General features: G+C 40.1%; 1 protein-coding gene across 10 annotated transcripts in view; it reads right to left on the bottom strand.

Moving 5' to 3' along the window:
* The window catches only part of myo18ab (myosin XVIIIA b), a 108548-nt gene that overhangs the window by 17106 nt on the left and 68192 nt on the right, over nt 1–23250 (bottom strand). For all 10 annotated transcript variants that reach the window (XM_062561307.1, XM_062561308.1, XM_062561311.1 and 7 more), the window contains 13 exons: nt 21904–22047; nt 20337–20426; nt 19861–19980; nt 17319–17430; nt 15950–16077; nt 15110–15264; nt 14511–14634; nt 12659–12766; nt 12419–12511; nt 10606–10716; nt 9496–9600; nt 8777–8923; nt 8390–8503 (listed from right to left, as the gene is read on the bottom strand). In XM_062561307.1, the coding sequence (XP_062417291.1) occupies nt 8390–8503; nt 8777–8923; nt 9496–9600; nt 10606–10716; nt 12419–12511; nt 12659–12766; nt 14511–14634; nt 15110–15264; nt 15950–16077; nt 17319–17430; nt 19861–19980; nt 20337–20426; nt 21904–22047 (1551 nt within the window). The remainder of the gene's footprint in view (nt 1–8389; nt 8504–8776; nt 8924–9495; nt 9601–10605; nt 10717–12418; nt 12512–12658; nt 12767–14510; nt 14635–15109; nt 15265–15949; nt 16078–17318; nt 17431–19860; nt 19981–20336; nt 20427–21903; nt 22048–23250) is intronic.

Here is a 23250-nt window from a genome sequence, read left to right as displayed (position 1 = left end):
CAAGCTCTGTAATAAGCAAATATTACATAAATCTCACAGATGATTGGTAAAAGTAGCATCTTTCAAAAAGGATCAGGCAGAAAATGTGTGGAGACATAATCATAAGGCCTGTTAAAAAACGCTTTTACTAGAGAACGATACCCTTTACCACAGCCTTCCAGCAAACAAGAACGGCTCATCAATAACTGCACAACTCCCTGCCTTACAGTCACAGTCACTGACTGTAAAGTTAGTCAAAGGTGATATCGTAGATCAGGTTTTGAGAAAATGAAGATCAATAGTAAAGAATAAGCACAGAGAACACAGCTTCTAAACTTGTATTCACTTCTTTACCTGGTAGATTGATGATGCAGAAGGTGCTGTGGTAAATATGTGATCTCTGGTCCTATAGCAGCCAAAATGACTTCTTCTATCACGATATTACTTTCACATGATTTATAAACATTATAAACCTTTCCATCAGGAAACATGTAAACTCAAGGCATTAAAACATATGACTACATCCAGACTGCGACAGATGTCTTGGCTTGAAAAGATTTTTTAAGTTAACAGTTTGGGCCATTCCTTTTAGATAGCATTACATTTGATTAATTTCTGTATTTTTTATATATGCAGAAATTAAATATTTCAAATAAATAGTAAAACTGTAATTATTATCATATAAATTATAAAGCATACAATGCATGTACATGACTTCCCACATTACAGCTTTTGTAATAATGTCACCTTTTGTAACATATCACCATTTGTAATAATGTGAAACTAGGAAATGCATTTCCTGCTGAAAATGCGTTGGAATGCAGAAAGCTGAAAATTATTTCAAAAAGTTGCTTAAAGTACAGAAATGAAACAAGCTGAAATTATTCTAAACATTGCTGAAAGAATAGAAAAAGCTGAAATACATTGAAAAATTGCTGAAATGAACTTGAAAAGAGATTGGAGAAGCTTCTATGAATTTGAAAACACAGAAATTATAAAAACTGAAATTAATTTAAACGTTGCTGAAAGAATAGAAATAGGAAAAGCTGAGAATTAAAAAATACATATTTTGTAGAAATATAAGGTTTAGTTCTAGATATAGTAGTGCTGTCAAAAATAACGCGTTAACGACGTTAATTAGTTGTTTGTTGTTAATTACGTCAATTTTTTTAACACATTTCACGCATGCGCAGTGTGACAAATTATTCAGGTCAGGAAAGTACCTCTTCCTCTATGGAAAGGGACCCTTCTAGAGCCCTGCAGGGAAATCAGTCTGTAACTTATCAAATAACATTGATTTGATCATTTTCTGGAATGAATTAAACCAAGTCAAATATCAATAACATGTATTTATGTAAAAAATAATAATGATAATAATAATGATAATTATGTATCTGTGTCCTGTTATTTATCTTTGTTATGCATTTCAGAAAGAAAAAATGGTTAGGATTAAGGTGATTGCAAATAGTGATTAATCCTGATTAATCCACTGAATTCTGATTAATTTGATTAAAATTTTTAATCATTTGAGAGCCCTAAATTATAGTTGTAATAGTGGTACTAGCAGCAATAGAAGTAAGTACTAGTTTTACTAGTATTTGAAAGCAATTGTGGTGTACCTATTGTTGAGGTACAGATAATCATTGAGGCTTTTATTTTGAAATAATAGAATTGGGTGGGGGGGGGGGGTTTGGGAGACAGAATGTTTGTTATTCAAACCAAATGGACTTTGACTGGACAAATTTGTTTTGAAAGAGCAATACGTATTCAACGAAACAGATTTATCCTAAACTTAATGGTTAAATTACAGATAATCATTGCAGCTTTTATTTTGAAATGGTGGTATTGGGTGAGTGGGTGGAGGGGTTGAGAGACAGAATATTTGTTATTCAAACTAAGAAGCTATTAATTGATATGCCTCATCAAACATTACAGTAAGAATTCCCTCCAATACACGGTAATGCATAATGACACTGCATTTCATAATAAATAACGGTATTTGAGAAATGGTGCTTTTGAACTTGCAATTATAGGGGTTTTACTTTGGAAAAATCTCTAAAAATGTACAGTAAAAATATTGCATTTACTGTACAAGAGTAGTCAGACTGGTCCCTAACTCACATACTTCAGTCATTGTCCAGAATATTTGATTAAATAGCTTTTATTCCGATTACTGGCTCAATACCGTAAATGTCAGCATAAACGTGCACTGAAATTCAAGTGTCGGCTGAGTTGACCACGGATATCCGAGTGTCGGCTGAGTTGACCGCAGTCTAGAGCTGCCGAAGTGGGAACCGCAAGCCCTAGTATTTCCAAAAAACCCTCAATATGTGTCAAAATAGTATCTGCAGATAACCCATGTTGATCGATTTGATCCGCTAATGCTAGCATGCTATCTCGGAGCCCACCGATGTCTTCCATTATGTCAACACTCTCACGTCCCTTAGCCAGCCTTTTTTGCACACGGCTCTGTTGTGTTCTGAATGTGATAGATAGCCACGCACCCTGATTTGCATATAAGAACGTGAAATGAAATACTGTGTCATTATGCATTACCGTGTCATTATGCATTACCGTGTATTTATTCATTTATTTATTATGAAATGCAGTGTCATTATGCATTACCGTGTATTTATTCATTTATTTATTATGAAATACAGTGTCATTATGCATTACCGTGTATTTATTCATTTTTTTAATTTGGAATAAAACGGCATTCCATAGACAGACAGTTACTGAGAATCCACACCTCAAACAAATGCTCCCTGGAGCAAAACTATTTGGGGTAGCCAAAAAATAATGGGATTTTGAGAGACCCAAGACTCTACCGAACGCATGCGTGTAGTTTTCATGTCTCTGTGTTTTAAAACTGCTCTACTAGCACTTTACAAAACATGTACCTTCTGTTGTTTTCTGACTTTGTCCGCACTTTAGCACGCACTCTACTTTCGAAAGTGACCCAAAAACGTGAAAAAATGAAACTTAATTAGTGAATATGAAAAAAGTATAATAGATATTAACAAGCTGTTTTTTTATGAAATTGTCAAGACTTGTGTCAACATTTTAAAGTTTAAATGGTGTGTTACGGCTGCCGACGGCAAACTCATGGGTACAGGTGGAAAGGCTGTAACATCCCACGAAGCAGAGGGATGGCCGAAGAGGATCCGCCTGGAAACTCCCAGCCAATCAGAAGAGGTCATTGGAGAGCGCGCCAGTTTAAATGGCCTAACTGATTGCAGCTGAGGCCGGCTGCCAGAACCGGACGGCGACTGTGAGAGCGAGGAAACGGGCCAGGGCAAGGCACCACTGAAACTCTGCACCTCACAGACTTGTGTTAGCCACACTAGGACTAGGGGTGCTGTTGGGATGTTTTTTATGTTACGGTTGCTGTAAGTAAGAAATTTGGTTACTTGTTTGTTTTGTCATAGTCTTCCTTTTGAAGATCTCCTTTTGTTTTATTCTGTTTTTGATTTACACGGCACCCATTGGCCAGTTCGTATGCCCTTTTGTTTGTTTCCCTGACTCCGAGAATAAATATTCTTTTTAAAATCACCAAAACACCTGGTTTTATGTATATGTCCGTCTCCCCCTAGCGACAGGACGTAACATAAATGGGGGCTCGTCCGGGATGTTGTTCCCTGGAAAAAAGATATTTATTGGAGGAGGGTAAGTAAACACAAGCTGGCAATCTGGTCTAGCCGCCTAGGTGACGTGGTGTTATGGCTTCGGAGCGTTTTGACTTCCTAGCCAATCCAACTCTTGAACAAATTAATCTGTGTAGAAAAGATGAATTGCTTATTGTAGCGAGTCACCTTCAGATTCCGGTAACTAAAGCTATGTTAAAGAGAGATCTGAAACCATTAGTAATTGCTAAGCTGGTGGAGAGTGGAGTGATTGAAATACCTATGGAAGCCAAAATAAAAACGCTTCCTGTGGCTGTCTCAGCCGAGGCAGAGGGGGTGTGGGCCCTTAAGCCACACGCAGTCTCCAGTATGGAAGGCGAGGGAAGAGGAGGGTTAAAAACCCCTGTCACGCTGCCACGTTATGACCCATCCCCAGAAAGCAGTGCTCGTTCCAGAGATGAGGCCCGTGTAAAGGTTCGCCTGGCCCGTCTCCAGCTTGAGGCTCAAGAACCTGAACGGAAACAGCACATGCAACATCAACTGGAAATGAAGAAGCTGTAAGTAGAGGCTGATATGGCTGTGAAGCTACGGAAGCTGGAGCTTGACAGTTCGCAAGGGGCGGGAAGCCTACCTGCTACTGCTCCAGGTATGTCACCGACCACCTCCTCCACCCAAAATTCTGCCAGTACAATGTCCACGGCTTTTGATGTTAGCAAGAATATTGCTCTAGTGCCCTTGTTCCGGGAATCTGAGGTGGACTCGTACTTTTGTCTTCTGTCATTCGCGTAAGAAAATAAACTCACGTGCCTGCAGCTTAATGACAACACCGAAGGAACAACGTCACGCCCCCGGTTTACGTCTCCAGCAGACGGGGAGTAGCCTCGTTAGCAGTTTAGCTACCTCGCACTTATTGCTCTCCCATGTTTGAAATATCTAACCGTCCTGCCTCCACATTATCTACGGTCTGCTCATCCCGGTTCTCCGTCCCAACTCACGACATGCACGTCCATGTACCGTTGGCTAAACACGGTTAAACCTACACGTCCCTGCACAGTGGATGACTGTGACTGATGACCTGAGCTACGGTCTTTATGGCCATCGAACACTTTGCTAGCGCTCAAAAAACGAACCAGCTGGTCACTAATGAGCACACAGCGCAGACACAGTGATTTACACAGAATCCACACCTCAAACAAATGCTCTCTGGAGCCAGACTATTTGAGGTAGCCAAAAAATAATGAGATTTTGAGAGACACAATACTCTCCCGAACGCATAAGTGTAGTTTTCATGTCTCTTTGTTTTAAAACTGCTCAACTAGCAGTTTACAAAACTGTCTGCAGATTTGTATTGAAGCTTATGGGGCTCGGGACAGAAAGAAATAAAGCCTGCAATTTATTTCTTATTGCCAAGGTGTCACACAAGTAACATCCCATGGTGGGTAAAAGCAAAGAGCTGTCTCCAGACCTTCGCAACCTAATTGTTGCAAAACAAAATGATGGCATTGGTTATAGGCACATTTCTAAGCGTCTGAATGTTCCAGTGATTACTGTTGGGGCCATAATACGGAAGTGGAAAGACAATCATTTCACCATAAATTTGTCTCGACCAGGTGCTCCTCGCAAGATTTCTGACAGAGGAGTGAAGAGAATAATCAGAAGAGTTGTCCAAGAGCCAAGGACCACTTGTGGAGAGCTTCAAAAAGACTTGCAACTCACAGGTACTGTTGTCTCAAAGAAAACGGTAATGCACTCCACCGCCATGGCCTGTACGCACGCTCACCACGCAAGACTTCATTGCTGAAAAAAAAGCATGTTGCACAACATTTGGAAAAGCCAGTGAAATACTGGGAGAATGTAATATGGTCAGATGAGAGCAAAATTGAACTGTTTGGATGCCATAATACAAAAAATGGCACTGCACATCACCCTAAAGACACCATACCTACAGTGTTTGGAGGTGGGAACATCATGGTGTGGGGCTGCTTTTCAGCAAATGGTAGTGGCAAACTTCAGCTGCTAAAATGGCCCAGCCAATCACCTGACTTAAATCCCATTGAAAGAAAAGAAGATCAAGATTCATAGAAGAGGCCCAGGGAACCTTCAATATTTGAAGAGTATTTGTGTGGAAGAATGGGCCAAAATCCCACCAGAGCAATGCATGCGACTAGTTTCTCTATACAAGAGGTGTCATTGAAGCTGTCATTACCAACAAAGGCTTTTGTACAACGTATTGAATAAATATCAGTAAGCGTGTTCAATACTTTTGCCCTGTGTCATTTCACATTATTATACGTTACAACTGGTGAAAATGTCATTTCAATAGTAAATATAGTAAATATATTTACTGAGAAAAATGGTTCAATACTTATTTCACCCGCTGTATATGTTGATTTTAGGTCACCTTTAAAACTGTAGGGATATTGTCTAGGAACACTGGTGTATATGTTTAGTAAATCTATATTTTCCCCTTGATTATCTTCGTGAGTAGTTATAAATCATTGTTCTAGCCTGGAGTCGTGCTTTGACTTGGTATGTGGTCCAGTCTATGCACAGCAGAGTTTTTTCTGTGAGGAGAGCTCTATAATGGCATGTTTCCACCGAGCGGTACGATACGATTCGGGTCGGTACGGGCGTTTCCACCGCCAACAGTACCCTTACTTGATAGGCGTGGTATTGGACGGAAAGTAGATTGACGTCATTCGATCGCTCGAAAACTGAAAGCCGCAAACAACAATGGAGGACATACAGCCGATCCTGTTCTGCTGTGAGTCTAGCTCCACCCTTTAGTACCAAACAACTGTGCCAGGTACCCCAACGGAAGGGTACCCAAAAAGAGGTACGGTACGGTGCAGATTTTTGGTACTTTTCTCAGTGGAGACACAAATAAAAGGGTCCTGACCCGACCCGTACCGTACCGCTCGGTGGAAACGCACCATTAGCTCCGAATGCACCCCACTTATTACAGGGCCCCACAGGGCTTATCTTAGGCCCCAGTCATAACCAAGATATCTAATTAGAGGCTAAAAGCATGTAGCAACTGCCTTGTACCCTCAGCTGAGGGGAGGGACTGTGCTGTAATCCCACTTCTGTAGTGACTGGGATAATGTAGAAAAGAAGGGGGGCAGGTTGGTGGTTCGGGGATATTGATTACTAAGTAATTATTAATTTGACTATCTGAAAAGGCAAATGAATCCATTTGCAGATAGCGAGTGGTGGAGGAGTCGGGGACAGGTTGAGCTCACACCGGATCGATCTAATTAAGAGTTTACTCAATTCACACAATCAAAAGGCCGCTTCTAAATAAAAAGTATTTAAGATAATTAGGTATAGACTTATTCCTTCCTCGTCTATTTTTATTAAAACGCACACTGTGCTGAGACGTACCAGGTGCACTTCAGAAACTAAAAATATCCTTGGAATCTGGGGCAAATTTATTTACATATGACACTTTCCCTTTCAAATTCACAGTTGGAGTACTACTCTGCGGTGTGGGGAACATTTTGTGACGGACGCTAGACAAATCTTGACAGTCAAAAGCAACGGTCATTTAAAACATTTAACGATAGGCAGCGCAATCTCAACCCAATTACATTGCTCTACTCTACTCCTTTAAAAAAAATGATGTCGACTTGAGGTTAATTCCTCAGCACACTAAAACAATTGACACCAGAGAGAGTGTTTAGATGAAGCACTAACTTCATTTCACTCACTAAGCGGCTGGTTTAGCTAACTAACTAGCTAACTTGATAATTTCATTATGTTTTTATGAAGTTAGATCTACGATATTTCAACATTTATAGTTCATGGTTTTGAATGTTCCTTTTATGATCGCTGTTAACCTTTAACTTGCCATTTCTCATCGCTAGCATGTTGACTTCTCTCATGACTATGATTGGTCAGAGTTCTGTAAAATGACCAACGCATAAGCAATTCAAAGGTAGTCCTCTAATGGTCCTCTATAAAGTCTACAGAGTCTGGTTTCACGCACAACTATGAATCAACCAATAACAAACTATTAGACTACAATTATTAGAATAGAAATACATTGAGTGGTCTGGCGACAAGAAAGGGAGTCCATTTAGTCCATTTCAAATGTCAACATTACTAAATGCCCATATACTAGTTTTCAGCTTAATCAATTAAGGTATTTTCTTAAATGAAATGCATGATTTGATTTTATTAATTCAAAACAAAAAAGGTCTATAATTATCTGGTAGACAATCCAATCCAACTCATCCCCAGTTGATTTGAAAACACTTTTAGAAGAGCTGACAAAAAAACATTTTCAGTATGCGCACGTAGACACCCTATTATAACAAATAATAAGTACAATAAATAAGATAAAATGAAAAACATTAAACTGAACAGTCTCCTCTATCCCTCCATTTCTGCTGACCTGCAGCTGTGTCAATTCAATTATCTTTACCCTTCACTTCACCATGGAAATTATATTTACCTTCCTAAAGCATGAATTCTTCAGTAACATTCTATAATTGCTGTTTGAGAGAGATTACATGGAGTAAGACTGAGGCTAAATTAATGGTGGGACAAACGTGGGAAGAAGAAGGAAAGAATGCAGTTTGCCCGACATGAAAACAAGAATGCTTTGGGAACAAGGCCTAAAGCGAGGAAAGTCATGGCAAACAGAATTTAAAAAAAGTAGAAATAAAAGAGGCTGAGATACAAAGAAGAAAAAAATTTGAAGAGGTAATGACTGAAAAACAGAAGTGCATGTTTATATAGAGGCAGGAAATTCCTGAGTTAAGAATCCAGAGATCTGTACTGACCGCCTGTTTCGTTTTGGAGATGTCCTCCATTTGAACGTGTAGATCCTCAATCTCCACCTCCATGGACTTACGAGCTTTAACTGCAGCAGCGCAGGTGAACTCAGACTCCTCCAGCTGAACATAAGTGACATAAGTGGATGGAAATATATTAATTTAGTAACCACAACTGAATCCTATCAACAGTCTCTTAAAGATACTGTGCAGTGATTCTGGAGTGTTGATAGTGTTGCAGAAGGGATTCTAATACAACATAAATGTGTATATGCAGTTTTTTAGCAAATGACTGTAAAACTTTTTCCTAGGTTGGCAAATCTACTCTGTATGCTGTGTGAAAGCACTTTTGAAAAAGTATTGACTTCCAAATGAATGGCAGAAAACACAGGTCACCTGGTTTTTGAGCTGAGCAATCTCCCTCTTGCTGGGAGCGTTGTTCTTTATGTGGTCCAACATGATCTGGGCATCAGCCAGCAGGGCCTTGGTTCTCTTCAGGTCCTTCCTCAAACGCTTTTCAGTCTCCATGTCACCACTTCTTACCTGATAAACCGGTAAAGTTAGGTTTAGTGACTAAACTGATTAAGGATTGCCAATGGACTTCAGTGAACATTTGAACATTTAAATGGCCCAAAAGACCCCTTTACATTTTAGAGGGAGTACTGATATTTACGATTAAGTAACATGTATTACCTTGATTAAAGATGGCTGGATAAGAGTAAGACTAAGCCTTTATTTGGAAATGTTTGTTAACTGACGTATTGAAATTATTAGCATCATAGTTTGACAAAACCATCTTGACGAGGTAAAATTATGCATTTCAAGGACAGTTTGACAATTAAATATGAATGAATTCTCTGTCCATTGACTAATTAATAATAATAATTTTCTGATAAACTTTTAGATTAAAAAAAAGTATATTATTAAAAAGTATATCTATTATAAAAAATAAAAAAGACAACAAATATATAAATTCATTGTTTTAATTTTGCGTATTACAATACGGTTAATCGCAGATATTCAGGCAATTACAATTTTTATTTGTTACCGAGCACCAGCTTTTTTACATGCCCCATCAGAGATGCTCAAGTCCATTAAACCTACGGTGTAGTTACCTTGTCTTGTTCTGATAGAAGCTTGGACTCCAGGTCTCTCTTTTCTTTCAGCACCTTCTGCTTCTCATCATACTCTTCCTCGAGCTGAACTTCCATTTGCTTTATCTGGAGACACACAGAAACACTCAGTAATGAGGTATATGGTCATTGAACAGTCGGATCACACACGGATACAGAAAGTAGTGCTTATATGGCAGCTAGGCTTTGATCATGGTTTATCAGAGAATGGATGATGGAAATCAATGGAGATACTTCAGTAGATTTTACTGGACAGATATTAGGGAGAGATCTATACTACATACCTATCCCACATTCTTACACCGGTCAGTTTACGTAGCTTCTGTCTTTATAGACTTTGCATGCATAATGAGTAAGTTTCTTTGTTGAATAATATGATGTACACTTGTATACAGACATTACTATAGGCATTCTTCCTTAATGCAGTTAATCAGTATAGACCATCATCAAGCACTACATCACTATGGGCATATGTCACTGGAAGACACAGTGGGAGCCAATTTTGGAAAAGCTCATTCTGTGTGGAATAATTAGGACTTGTCTGGTGATGGGCAGTCACAATGGAAAAGTGAAGCAAATGAAAAACAGCAGAAAAGCAACAATGGTAAAGAGGGAACCAGGTTTCAACTGCAAACCTTCCACCCACTCACTCAGCCGTCCTAATGCACAGCAACACACTGCACCGCCCAGACTGATATCACATGGCACTGGAGGCACCAATGGATTGTGTAACCCGTGAGCAAGAAAAAAAAAGTATAATTGTTGTCACTAATAAAAGATAAGGGTATTATATATTGTGCACTTTACTCAATATTATAATAATAATACAGAATTAATGTTGGAAAAATTTACATTTGGGTTAATTGACAGTTCGACAGATCAACATAGAGGGGAGTTTGTGTTATCAGCAAACAGAAGTGTTATATTATTATCGGCCCTTATACTTTCTTCTCTATCACTGTCTCTGTGGCTATTCTGTACCTTGGTGCTCTAAATAAATAGCCTGTTACACCTGCCTCAATCAGAACTGTACAACAAGGGGTTGCAAACTTTAATCACAGCATTAAAATGTGTGCTTGAACACGTTGTTACCTTCTTGCTGCACGACTGTCTGATCTCCTCCACCTCATCGTCTTTGCTCTCGATATCCTTGGAATGGGTGTGACGCAGACGCTCCATTTCCATCTCCAGACGTAGCTTGGCCTGAAAGAGAAACATAAATGTTGTACACTCTGCTCTTCTATATTTAATTCATATATGTGTATCTGCCAACAATATTGCTGATAGACTCTGACATCTGGAAGAACTACAGGAAGGGAGGGGGTGAGGATGTTTACTTCCCATCTCGAGCTGCAACTAGGTTTTTGAAAAATAACATGTTTTATACTGCCATTGACTTCCTGCTGACTCACTCAGGTTTTCCTAACCAGCCGGATCAACAATATCACAGCTGAGTGTGAGCACTGTGTTTTGAAAGGAAGAGATTGTTTAGAAAAGTCTCATGAAACAGACAGCATGACCATAGACAGTAGTATTAGCAGTAGTGCTCCTCAGGTAGAGGGCACAGTGACAGTAATGAGGTATGATTAAGTAGAGCTAATATGTAGGAGGCCTGACACAGTGAATGATGAGTTGTTAGAATAGCAGTTCATTAAATCCCTGCAACCCAACAGTGCCGTTCTCTGCTCAGGTAGACATTACTCCACTAGATCTTTATCTTGTGAAAGTTGTTTGATGACATACTACTGTTGTGATTGTTAAATACCCTGTGCTCTCTAAGATGGACCCCACAAACTGGCGATGGGGCAATGGAGCATTATATCGAGGAATGCAATAAAAAACACAATGGATTGAATGTGCAGAATTTAATGTGACAGGATAGTAATAAATATCATGTTCTTTGAGTTTTGGACCCCCTTTTTGAACCAGGAAATGTCCTGAACATGCCCACTTGGTCACAGGTTCCAGCAGTTTCCCTCTACAAAGTTCTAAACACTGGCTTTACCTCAGCAGCACTGTGTTTTTTCATTCCTAACGCAACTGTTAATGAATATAAGGTTTGGTGAATCAGCAGTCCATCTCTTCATTCTAGCCTCTCGCTCTATTTGAGGATGCTTTTGCAAACACTAGCCGACAATATTACATCATATTTCTAAAAAGGAAGATAATAAAATATCTTTCCATAATGGATCTTTAATGTTCAATGACTGGTCCTCTTTGTTTTTTATTGGAACTATAATCAGATCCTATTTGTTTTACCAACAGGGGTGAAATATTCATAACTCATTCACATCACACCCAACACCAGTGACAGGACATTGTGAAAGTGTTGGTGTATTACTTGGAGAAAACAATTTCACTGTGGGTGTCAGCGTGCTATCAAATAGAGGCCAAGTGGATGCAGTACATAATCTGTGCGCCGAAATTTTGGGCAAAAATCTTCCTTCACAGCTGCAGTACTGGTAGTTTGCTTGTGTGAAGGAGAAGTCGTTGGTCTTTGTGGACAAACCTACAGAGACTTATCACCAACTCTGCAGGTGCCATTAGTCCTACAGAGCTTTTTAGCCTCTTCTGGCTTGCACAGCAAAATCCCACACGGCTCAAATGCACTACTTTTGCACTACTTTTGAACAAACCCCTTGTGTTAAGGCCACTGTCCCCTACCTGTTAGACCACAGGCTATAGCCAAGCTACTAAGCATGCTGAGCATTAAGCAGCTAAGGAGACAGACATTCGTCTCATGGGCTGGTGGAGAACCATTTAGACCGTTAGCATTGGACTCACATTCATCAGATGGACACAAGGACCACTCCATTAGAATGTGTGTTACTGGTTAGCCTGCCTGTGGTTCTGTCAGCTTTTTTTTGCAATCATATCGGAACGTTTTCCCGCGCTTTGTCTGTACCTGCTCCAACATCTGGATTGTGCCGGCCTGCTCGTCCAGTTCCTCCTCCTGGTCCTTCAGCTTGGCCTCAATGTCCCGAAGTTGCTTTCTCACCTGAATAATTTAATAAGTTTGGACACATTTTTTCCTTCAATTCAATAAGAAGATACCATAGCAGCGTACAAAGAGCTTAATAGCAGACATACACCAGGAAATACAATAACAAAACAGGGAAATAATGCAAAAAGAGAGAAAGAAGACCTTGGCCTGCGATGCTTCATCCTTGGATTCTTGGGAGTTGAAGTCCTGCAGGTCGGCCTCCAGCTGGTCCAGCTTCAGGTTGACTGCACACAGCTCTAGGTCCTTGTCCTGAAGTACAGACGGTCAGAACAGAGAGAATGGTAGTCAGGCCATGGACAAGGGACATAGCGGGGGGCCACTAAACTATTACTAACTCAGTTCAGCAGTGAACGTCCATATGCACACACAAAGGAACATATTTGCAGAACTTATACATTACAATTAAACATTCGTACTATGGGGAAAGGTGCAGTGCAAACCTGAAGACTTGTTTCACAGAAGTAATCAAAATCTATACGTTTCCACAGACCAAATAAGAGACTTTCACTTACACACAGTGTGTACAATATGACACAAGGTATGCAGGTGATCATACCTGAGCTGTCTGAACAGTTCATTTAATATAACGTATAAAGCACTTGCGATGGAAGTTAACCATGACAGCAGTTAACACCTACAACCAAACAGGTCATACCATTATATGCTTTGGACAGATGACGTATATCACATCATCTGGCCCCATGTAAAAATCCTATAATACAATTTGCTCCCTCTTTTAGATGGATGGATTACATCTAGAGCCTCATCTCTAGCCCGGAAGAAGTGACTGATCTGTGGTAGTTCATATTTCATTACCGATAAGCTACTACAGTGACTGTGTGTTATTTTAGTGTCATTGGGTAGACCTGTCAAAGGTGACCCTTACTCCCACTGGAGTCTGAGCTGACAGAGTTTCTAGTGAACCTGCTCGTCTGATTTAACCATAATTGATAGACGATGATAAGCTTTAAGAATAACTACACAGAAAGGTCTAGTCAACTGGTCAGTGGGCATCAGGGATAACCTGGATAAGGTAAAAGTTCCTCACGGTAATTTCAAAGTAAAGACAGCATTTATTTCAAAACATTTTACAACATTTAGCAGTTTTTAATCTGAATGCAGCTGGTCATGAAATGTTAATACAAACATTTTTAACTAATACATGGCAATATCAAGTTCACTTTATAATAATAATAAAAAGATTGCAAAGGTCAGTTTGCAATTTGCTGCTTCATTGATTTACTTTTCAAAAAACTTTAATAAGGATGTGTGAGGATTTGTCCCTTTTCCTTATACATTTTCTTTTGGTGCTAGCTTGTTGTAATCGATTCAGTCTTTATCAAAGGGTGGAGTGTGTGTTGTTGTCATGGTGATGAATCAGTTGACAAAGGGGCTAATTAGAAAAAAGCAGAGCTCCTAAAAGCTACCGAGTTTACATGTCAATAAATCTACATTAAAGACAAGTGAGCAGTACCGTTACCTTTTACTGTCCATGTACACTGCTCTCTGTTCGAAATCCCACAATGCAATAGGCCACAGTGAAATTAATGTGTTTAGACACTAGAGCAAAATGATTGGGAAAAATAGGCATCTAAATGGCCATTGAGTGGTCAGTGTAGTGAAAACTTGTTTGCATTGGGAGTAACAAAGGGTAACAAAAAGCTTTTTAAAGATGGTCTGTTTAAAAGGTCCAGGAAAATGAAGGAGAGCACCTTGGGTTCGGAATGTTTCCTTTAATGATAAAGAAATTTTGTGATGAGCATCAAAATGCAAGAATAACATTAAATGTCTCCTGAGAACAGAATGACTGGAAGTCAATATTTAGCGCTTTTCGCTGTAGGCTGTTATATAATGCTTACATAGATAAGGATATTATTGGATTATTACTTTGTTTTATAAAGTAACTTTATCATCACTTGGCAAGAAAATAATTTTGATATAATGGAATTCAAAGACAATCCCATTATCGGCACAGCAAAGGTGGGACACCAACCTCCAGTTGCTGACGTAGGCTGAAGACATCTCCGGCCAACACGTCTTTCTCTCGGGCCAGTTTCTCCCTCAGACTCCTCTCCCTCTGCACCTCTTCCTGGGCTCCACTGAGCTCACCGTCAAACCTGAATGCCAGAACACACTCTCTCTGATCAACATCTGCTACTCAGAGCACATAATTTCACAGTGGAAAAGTTTGTGGAAAAGGGGATCCCTTCAAATGTGCTGAGCTGGTCACAAAGACGACACTACTTGTTTTAACTACATTATGCATATTTCTCAACAAACACACCGCTACAGAGCATGCCCCTTGATAGTAGCCACACACAAACTAGACAAGCCAACATGTGTATAAATAATCTGGAACAAAATTCCTTTTTTGTATACAGTTATTATTGTCACAACAACATCACAGTGTATGGGAAGACAACAGGAGGAGCTAATGCAGCTGTGCAGTCATGTGAACCTACACACACCTGCTCATACGTGACAGTGCGTGTGTGTGTGTGTGTGTGTGTGTGTGTGTGTGTGTGTGTGTGTGTGTGTGTGTGTGTGTGTGTGTGTGTGTGTGTGTGTGTGTGTGTGTGTGTATGCACTGACTTCCTCTGCTTCTTCTCCAGGTCGTGGTTGCGGCTCTGCTGGCCCTCCAGGTGAAGTTTTGTGTCCTGCAGTTCAGCTGTTGCCCGCTGGGCTTTCTTCTTCAGCTGTTGGATGTTTCTCTGGTGCTCCTCATTATCGGCCTGCAGGTCGCTGATCTGCACAAACGCACATTTGCAACTTATCAGACGTGTTGCAAGGCCTGTTGCACTGAATTAAACAAGGCCATGCCATGTGTATAGACTTGAGAGCAAAAAATATAATCATATTGCAACAGCTTGATAAGTGTAATTGTATTCATCTTTGAATTTACAGGATCACATGTTCATGTTTACCTGTGTGTAGACTGATCAGGTCATCAAAGCTAACAAAAGAAACATCCTCCCACCTGTCCAGTACTACTGCAACCTTAGAAGAGCATTTTACGCAGTTTCCCTATCCGCAGAAGCAAAGCAAAATCTAACAATTTATATTGCAGTAATGTAATGATGATTTGTGAGTTTTCTTCTTTGTCAATTTTAGAATTGTGTTAAGACATTACAGTGTGGTGCCTTTATTATCACTTCATAATACACTTGATCTCAAAATTCGTATTAGCAGCCGAATGGTTTAATCTTGAACTGTCCTTCAGAGACTGTAAAACTGATATGGGCTTCTGTTTGAACTTTAGAAATTCTCTGGTTGGCCGGACAAACAATTGGATATGTTTGTGTTGCAATAAAACTTCTTCTTTGGCATAGATGTATATGGTACCATAGACAACACCCATAATCATTAATTATGTCCTACGGTACAGTGAATTGTACAGTGCATGATGGGACCAAAGGTGGGATGTGCACTCACCCTTCTCTCCAGCTGTCGTTTGTTCTGTTGTTCCACCTCCAGCTTGTCATCCGACTCCTGCTGCAGTCTCTTCTTGGTGAATTCAATCTCTCTGATGGCTCGTTCATACTTCAGCCTCCACTCTCCTCCTGTCAGATTAATATGTTCAATCCACTTAATGTTATTGGATCTCAATATGCTTACAAATCTCCTATAACAGTATTCATTACATTACAAATTGTTTGGTATTTCAGTGAAAAAAAATCTCTCTGTCTGCCTGCCTGTCTCTATCTGCCAGTTTTTATTCTTGTGATAACATTGCTATCACACAAGATTAGTGATTAGTGGTATTGTCTGTTTTTTTTTCGGATACCAATGTTTTTTTTTTAAATTATACTTTTAAAATGATACCGGTGCCTGAACCAAATACAATAATAGCAGAGAACGACGACTGACGAAATTAAAAGGAAGGCTTTTTTGATTGTCACTGCAAATTATTTTCTTCAAAATTAAAAATATATTCTATATAAGTGTACTTTAAATATAAATAACTACAAAACCTTTGACTTTAAACTACACATTTAAACGTTTTAACTTTAAACTATGAACTATAGTATTGTCCTAAATAAATACAAATAGAAGGTTGATGGCTAGCTAGCTACTTTAACTGACAAAACGGTTGGCTATTGTTTGCCCCGAGTTTACAGTACCCAACCCTACACAACTCAAGATGTAAACTCTCAAGTTTACATCTGTGTTGAGTTCAAAAGGAGGCTCTTAGTGAGACCCCCACCAAGTAGAAAGTGGTGAAAAGGCCAATAATAAGGATTTCAATATTCAGCATCGTGGTTCAGATGTTTCACCTTTAAGTGATCGACTAACCACTTCAAATTAGTTTTGTATAATTTACGAGCACATTCATTGGTGAATTGCTCTGTTGCCTCCATCCAAGTCTATAAAAAGTCAATAAGAATGATTTTTATAGTGCTCAGAGCATCCTGGAATTCTACTGAACAAAACACAGATTTGATCAAAGCATGCAGCTGAAAACCAACAATTTACTCTGCCTTCAGACAGTTTTAAACTGTATTCATTATTTCAAGATCCCTTCCATTTCCAAATAAGTCAGTTCCCATAGAAGCACAGGGCAGGGGCACACCGACATACTATAATGGTAGGAGAAACACTACTGTCTCTGAAGTGTGAGTGTTTATTTTTCAGTCATTTATTCAATTATTCATGCATTGGTTTACTGACAGTAAAATAATTATAATTATTCAGCATTAGTTGAAAAGTACTCTGCTTCCAATTTGGCTTTTACCAGTACACTTTTCTGAGCAACCGACATGAATATCAGAATCACTGTAAAGTAGATGACATGGTGTCTGACCTGTATTGTCATCTTCCATCTCTCCATTGAGTTCAGACGCTCGGATAAGTCGAGCCTCCATCACCTCCATCTCCATGGACTCCATCTGTTTATTCATGCTGTCAAACTTGGCCTGATGGATGAGAGGGAGGAAACGGTTTCCATGACAACCCAAACACATGAATGCCTCCAGAGATTAACAAGAAAAGTCCTGCAGGGTTTTGAGAGTCTGTTTCCTTGAATAGAGGGACATTAAACAGCCTGAAGAGTCAGGGGCCCACAGATGGTGGAAATGTCTCCCGCTGAGAGTAAAAACTCCACACACCAGCTAGAGAGGGTGTATTTTCTAAAATGAAATGTTTTATTTATTCAAATAATTGGTCAAAACACATGACAACCGACCATAACCTATGATCATGATACATACATTGCTATTTTATTTTTGTAGGAATATGTGGCTGGTGCAGATCAACAGTCAGCATTGTGAACTATCCGGGAAGAAATCTTCCCCCGAATCAAGCCTTTCAGACAGCATTATGAAATAAAAAGCACATGATTAGCCTGGTAGCGTGATTAGGCCACAGGAGGTTCTGCTCATGTGAGAACAAATTCTTCTTTAACATCTGAATCGCTTGTTGTGCGCGCTGCTAGGGTATGAGACTAAGGAAACTCCTGAGGTCTTACATTTTCATTGCTTACCAAATAAATAGGTTGTAGGAGAGTGGGTCAGGTTTTATTGATTCATGTCCCACTTTAACGTGTCTCAAACGTGTCACTGCGATGACTAACTGAAGAAGTTAGAGAGGTACTGGTCCATTCCAGTGCAACATCATTCCCAACATACATGAACCTTGTCCCCTGTGCTTCTCCTCTCATTCTCACACACACACACAAACTGGAATGAAATAACACCCATCCCACATTTGTATGAGCTGCCCCATCCACATGGCTCTCTGACCACTCACTGGAAAAATAATCAAACCAACCCCCCTATAAAAACACAGAATGTCAAACAGTGATCTAAATGGATGGGGGAGCTGAGGGAGAGCAGTGTTGGAGAAATGGCCTGACAAGATAATCTCACAATTACAGTCATCACTCTGTATTAGTGTGTGTGAGAGACAGGCAGAGGGAGCAGGAGAAGAGAGAGCTGGTGGTGCAGCTTCGAGAAATTAATGCATGGGGAGCTTCATTGTTATGGTTGTCAAGGCAATGCTGCCTGCCCTGCTGTTTGGGTAGAATATATATTGAGTGAATTTACGGGCTACGTCATTTAAAGGCGTCTTAATACTGCCTGCCATGTATGCAGTCTGTCCGAAGGGTTAATGGCTGCTATAATCATTCCCTACACAGATGATAGCTGTAAAGGGATGCCTTTAGAGCGACTCTGCAATAATACATTGTACCTTGCAATTTAGCAATTTGAGGTAGTTTTTAAGCATAAGGGTGATAATAGGCTTTGAACCACGTACGCCGTTCTGTGCTTGAACGCCTCAACATTGAACTAATTAAAGGGCACATACTTACTAAGCAAGATTATGTTGTTGTAAAGGTGAGAGATGAATATGGACAGTTTAACAGCACAGTATTCCTCTAAGATCTTGCTGCAGTTCAGTGAACTGTGTGTTAGGAGGTCAAGGGTCTTTAGTTACTGTCTAAATGTCTTCAAAATGCAATGTTGAATTTTGACTGCCTTGTTGAATTTTAAGCCTGGAACACACCAAGCCGACACAGACGAACTAGTGGCGATGTGAGCAGACTGCATAATCTGCTCACGTCGGCAGCGTCTGGGTCCAAAGTTGCCCTGTCACACCAAGCCAATTCTCAACACCCGACGGCCAAGTAGCACGTCCGTTCTGCGCCTGCGCCTGTTTTTCGCTGGCTGAGCAGCCAATCAGAATGATCAGAAGGCCCGACTGACCAACAAGCCCCGACGCCGATTCAACATGTCGAAATCGGCCGTTACAAAGCCAACGAGGACCAACTTCGAGGAGATTTAGTCTGCCTACGCACAAAAACTGCCCGACGGCCGACCGTCGTCTTGGTGTGTTACAGGTTTTAAAAGAAATCTTCAGATGTTAATACTCAAACAATATATTCTCTCAAAACAAAAGCAGGGCTGGCTAATTGAATAATTCAAGCTGATGTGCTGAGGTTTAATACATTAGCAGACATTTAAACTACATTTCCAATGCGCATCAAAAGTCAACGTCTGCATGAAGTTGGAGAATGTGTTTGTTGTAGAAAACGCTTTTAGCTTACTGCTAAAGGCTAATTGGGCTATAAAGTGTTATCCATCTCTATTTGCCATCACAATAAGGCAGTTCCATTTTCATTTGCCTTAACGGACCTGTGCTTGGAATAAAGCATCCAGTAAAGGGCTATGTTAGATCGTTAATGGACACAGTGAGGCATTACTCCCATGGCGTGTGACAGATTTAATCCATGCTAAACTTAACAGTTTAACGGTGCAGCATATGAACCAAACCCGACATTTATTCTAGTCACATGAGCGTGTGACTTCACAAGCTGCTGTCTTCTTTGTGTGTGTGTGTGTGTTTACCTGCAGGTCCTTCATGTCCTTCTCCAGGCGGAGTCTCTCTGAAGTTTCCGTCTCTAGCAGCTGGGAGGCTGACTCCCCGGTGTTGCGCTCATCAGCCAGCTCTGATGAAAGCTCTGAGATCTGATATAGCGCATCAACACAAACACACACAGAGCATGTATCAGCCACCTTTATGCTATATGTTACATATGGATGTATAGCTTAAAGCTATATTATCTAGAACACATATGTCAAATTCGCGGCCCGCGGGCCACATACGGCCCGCCGGGGCGTCCAGTGCGGCCCGCCGCAGCGAACCGTCGGCCATACTGCTGACGGGGTGGGGTGGGTGTGCGCGCTGACGGTCCGACCGGCGAATGGCTGACGGGGTGGTGCTGCGGATCGGCAGCACCACCCCGTCAGCCGTACCGATCGTCAGTGGCCTGCGAACCCAAACCCTGCTCAGTTCATGTGTCCATCTGTTACTGTGCGTTTACCCGGCTCTCAAGGCGGTCACTGTTGAGTCTAATCTCGTTCCTCTCTTTCTCCACCTTCTCCAGTTTCTGCTTCAGCAGCTGGATCTCTTCCTGAAAGTTAATGACAGACATGTTTGTAAGGATACAGCAAATGGAGTGAATTAATCAACACATAAATTAATTATACTCATCAGCGTTCTCATTTTAGCCTTTTTTCCTTGTGCACATTCTCTGACTACAGTTGTGGTCAAAAATTTACATACACAGAACATAATATCATGGCTCTCTTGAGTTTCCCGTTATTTCTACAAGTCTGATTTTCCTCTGATACAGTGATTGGAACAGATACTTCTTTGTCACAAAAAACATTCATGAAGTTTGGCGAGCCTTAAGATGCCGCTTTTGGAGAAAGGGCTTCCTTTTTTGCACGGCAGCCTCTCAGTCCATAGAGATGCAAAACGCGCTTGACTGCGGACACTGACACCTGTGTCCAGCAGCTTCTAATTCTTGGCAGATCTGCTTTTTGGTGGTTCTCGGTTGACTCTGTACCCTCCTGACCAATTTTCTCTCAGCAGCAGGCGATAGCTTGCGTTTTCTTCCTGATTGTGGCAGTGACTAAACAGTGCCATGCACTTTATACTTACAATTGTTTGCACTGTTGCTCTTGGGACCTGCAGCTGCCTTGAAATGGGCCAAGTGACTTTCCTGACTTCAAGTCAATGATTCGCTTTTCAGACCCATGCTGAGCTACTTTGACTTTCCCATTGTAGCGTTTGTATCCAATGAGTCCTATTTGAATGGCCTCAGAGAAGTCACCAGACATAGTCACTCATAATCACTCACAAGAATTTAAGAGGCCATGCTATGAAACTCATTGCATTGACACAACTTTCTAAGTCACCAAAATTGCTAATTCATGTTGCTGTATGTATATTTTTGACCCAGCAGATTTGATCACTTTCTCCGTTAACCCATAATAAAGTCATTAAAGAACCAAACTTCATGAATGTTTTATGTGACAAAGAAGGATCTGTTCCAAAATCTGACTTGTAGAAATGACGGGAAAGAGAGCCATGACATTATGTTCTTTACAAGTGTATAAAAACCTTTGACCACGACTGTATATCTGATGGATATGGTTATTATCAAACCACATTAATTGTAAATATTGCAATAAAATTAGTGATTCTATATTTCTCTAAGTGTTGATGTTGATATGTACAATGCAAAATAGTCCCTCTTAAGCACGAGTATGTTGCCGGTTCAACACATTCTCACCCATAACTCATGAAATAGCAGCGCCTGGTCAGTGAACTAGGCTTCAAACTATGGCAGACGATGTCTGTCATTTTCGGGATCCCTCCTCCGACGTTTTCCCTAAAGTTTCTTGCCTTTTTTCACCCATCGAAGGGTTTTCATTTTTGGGAGTTTTTCCTTTGTCGATGTGAGGGTTTTGGGACAGAGGATGTCGCATGTGTACAGACTGTACAGACTAAAATGAAATTAAACTGAATTGTAGTATGGGAAAGAATTCTCGTTCACACATCCTTTATGCTAGACGCTCTTCCGTGTGTGTGTGTGCACTTACGTCTTTGCCTCGTATCTGTTCCTCAGTGAGCTGCACCTCTATCAGAGGTCTGACATTAGTGAAGAGCTTCCACCATGGCCACCCTTTGACGCCCCGATTCTTCTTTATGTTCTTCTGGATGCAGCGGATGGCCAGATCCTGGATCTGTCAACACATGCCACAAAACAAGGACTAATCAGAACTGTAGAGTCTGTAGTTAGTCTGCACAACCCTGAGATTTATTTGAGAAATGTTCATAGAACTGGAGAATTCTGTTTCCAATTTCAGATTAGGAAATGGGAATAACTCACACGAAGAAAGGAAGGAAAAGCAGCTACAGACAAGCAATCGGGGGGTGGTGTTGATCTGTGTTGTCTTGGGAGGGGCGTCTATACTACGATATTAAATCTCTTCCAAAAGGCTAGTTGATGAACTAAAGTTTTTAATACCTGCATTAGTGAAAGTGTTTTCTTTGGGGAGGAAAGGTTGGAGGGGGAGGAGAAAGGTGGGAGGTGGGGGGTTGACTGGGGTAAATCCAGAACAAACATGGACTAAAAAGTCACTTAATCCGAGCTGTGTACTTAGTGCTGGACCACTTCACTCTGACAAGAACACTTGGTACTTAACATAAATTATTGATAGCTGCATTGATTATTGATTCATAAATAGAATGTTAAAAAAGTTTATGCTGATCCCTGATTAAATAACGATGCAATACTACACGTTTATAGATGTTAACTGGCATGTTATGATGTTAGGATTGTGGTAGGTAACTTGATTTTTGGTGGCTTCATCACCAGTAAAAAACTTTGTGCACCGTTCCTAACTTTCATTTAAATATTTGAGGTAAATTTACTTTACTAATATGTTTACAAAATGTAATAGTGGAAAAGTAAAAGTGGTATGTATGTATGTATGTATGTATGTATGTATGTATGTATGTATGTATGTATGTATGTATGTATGTATGTATGTATGTATGTATTGATCAAAACATCAATGTTAAAAATGTGAAAACAGCAAAACATTGATGTTTTCTTTTGCTGCCAAAAACAATTATATTTAAGTGAAACCTACTGTATATTATATATAATATATATTTCCAAAGGAGCTATTGACATGACATTTTAATTGAACTTCTTTGTTATGGTTTCTATGTATGTATGTATTACTTGAGTTGTTACCAACATCTGGTGGAAATGTCATGTCAATAGCTCCTAAGGAAATATATTTACTGAGAAAAATGGTGACGTGTTCAATACTTATTTCACCTGCTGTATATCCCGGAGTACTTTAAACGTTGCCGTTGGAAGGAAACGGCAGGAATAATAGGAACTAGATGGAGGAACACACTAGTTGCTTTTGGGT

The sequence above is a fragment of the Pungitius pungitius genome, chromosome 3 (assembly GCF_949316345.1).
Source record: "Pungitius pungitius chromosome 3, fPunPun2.1, whole genome shotgun sequence".
Taxonomy (NCBI): Eukaryota; Metazoa; Chordata; class Actinopteri; order Perciformes; family Gasterosteidae; genus Pungitius; species Pungitius pungitius.
This window is presented reverse-complemented; position numbering and strand designations above follow the sequence as displayed.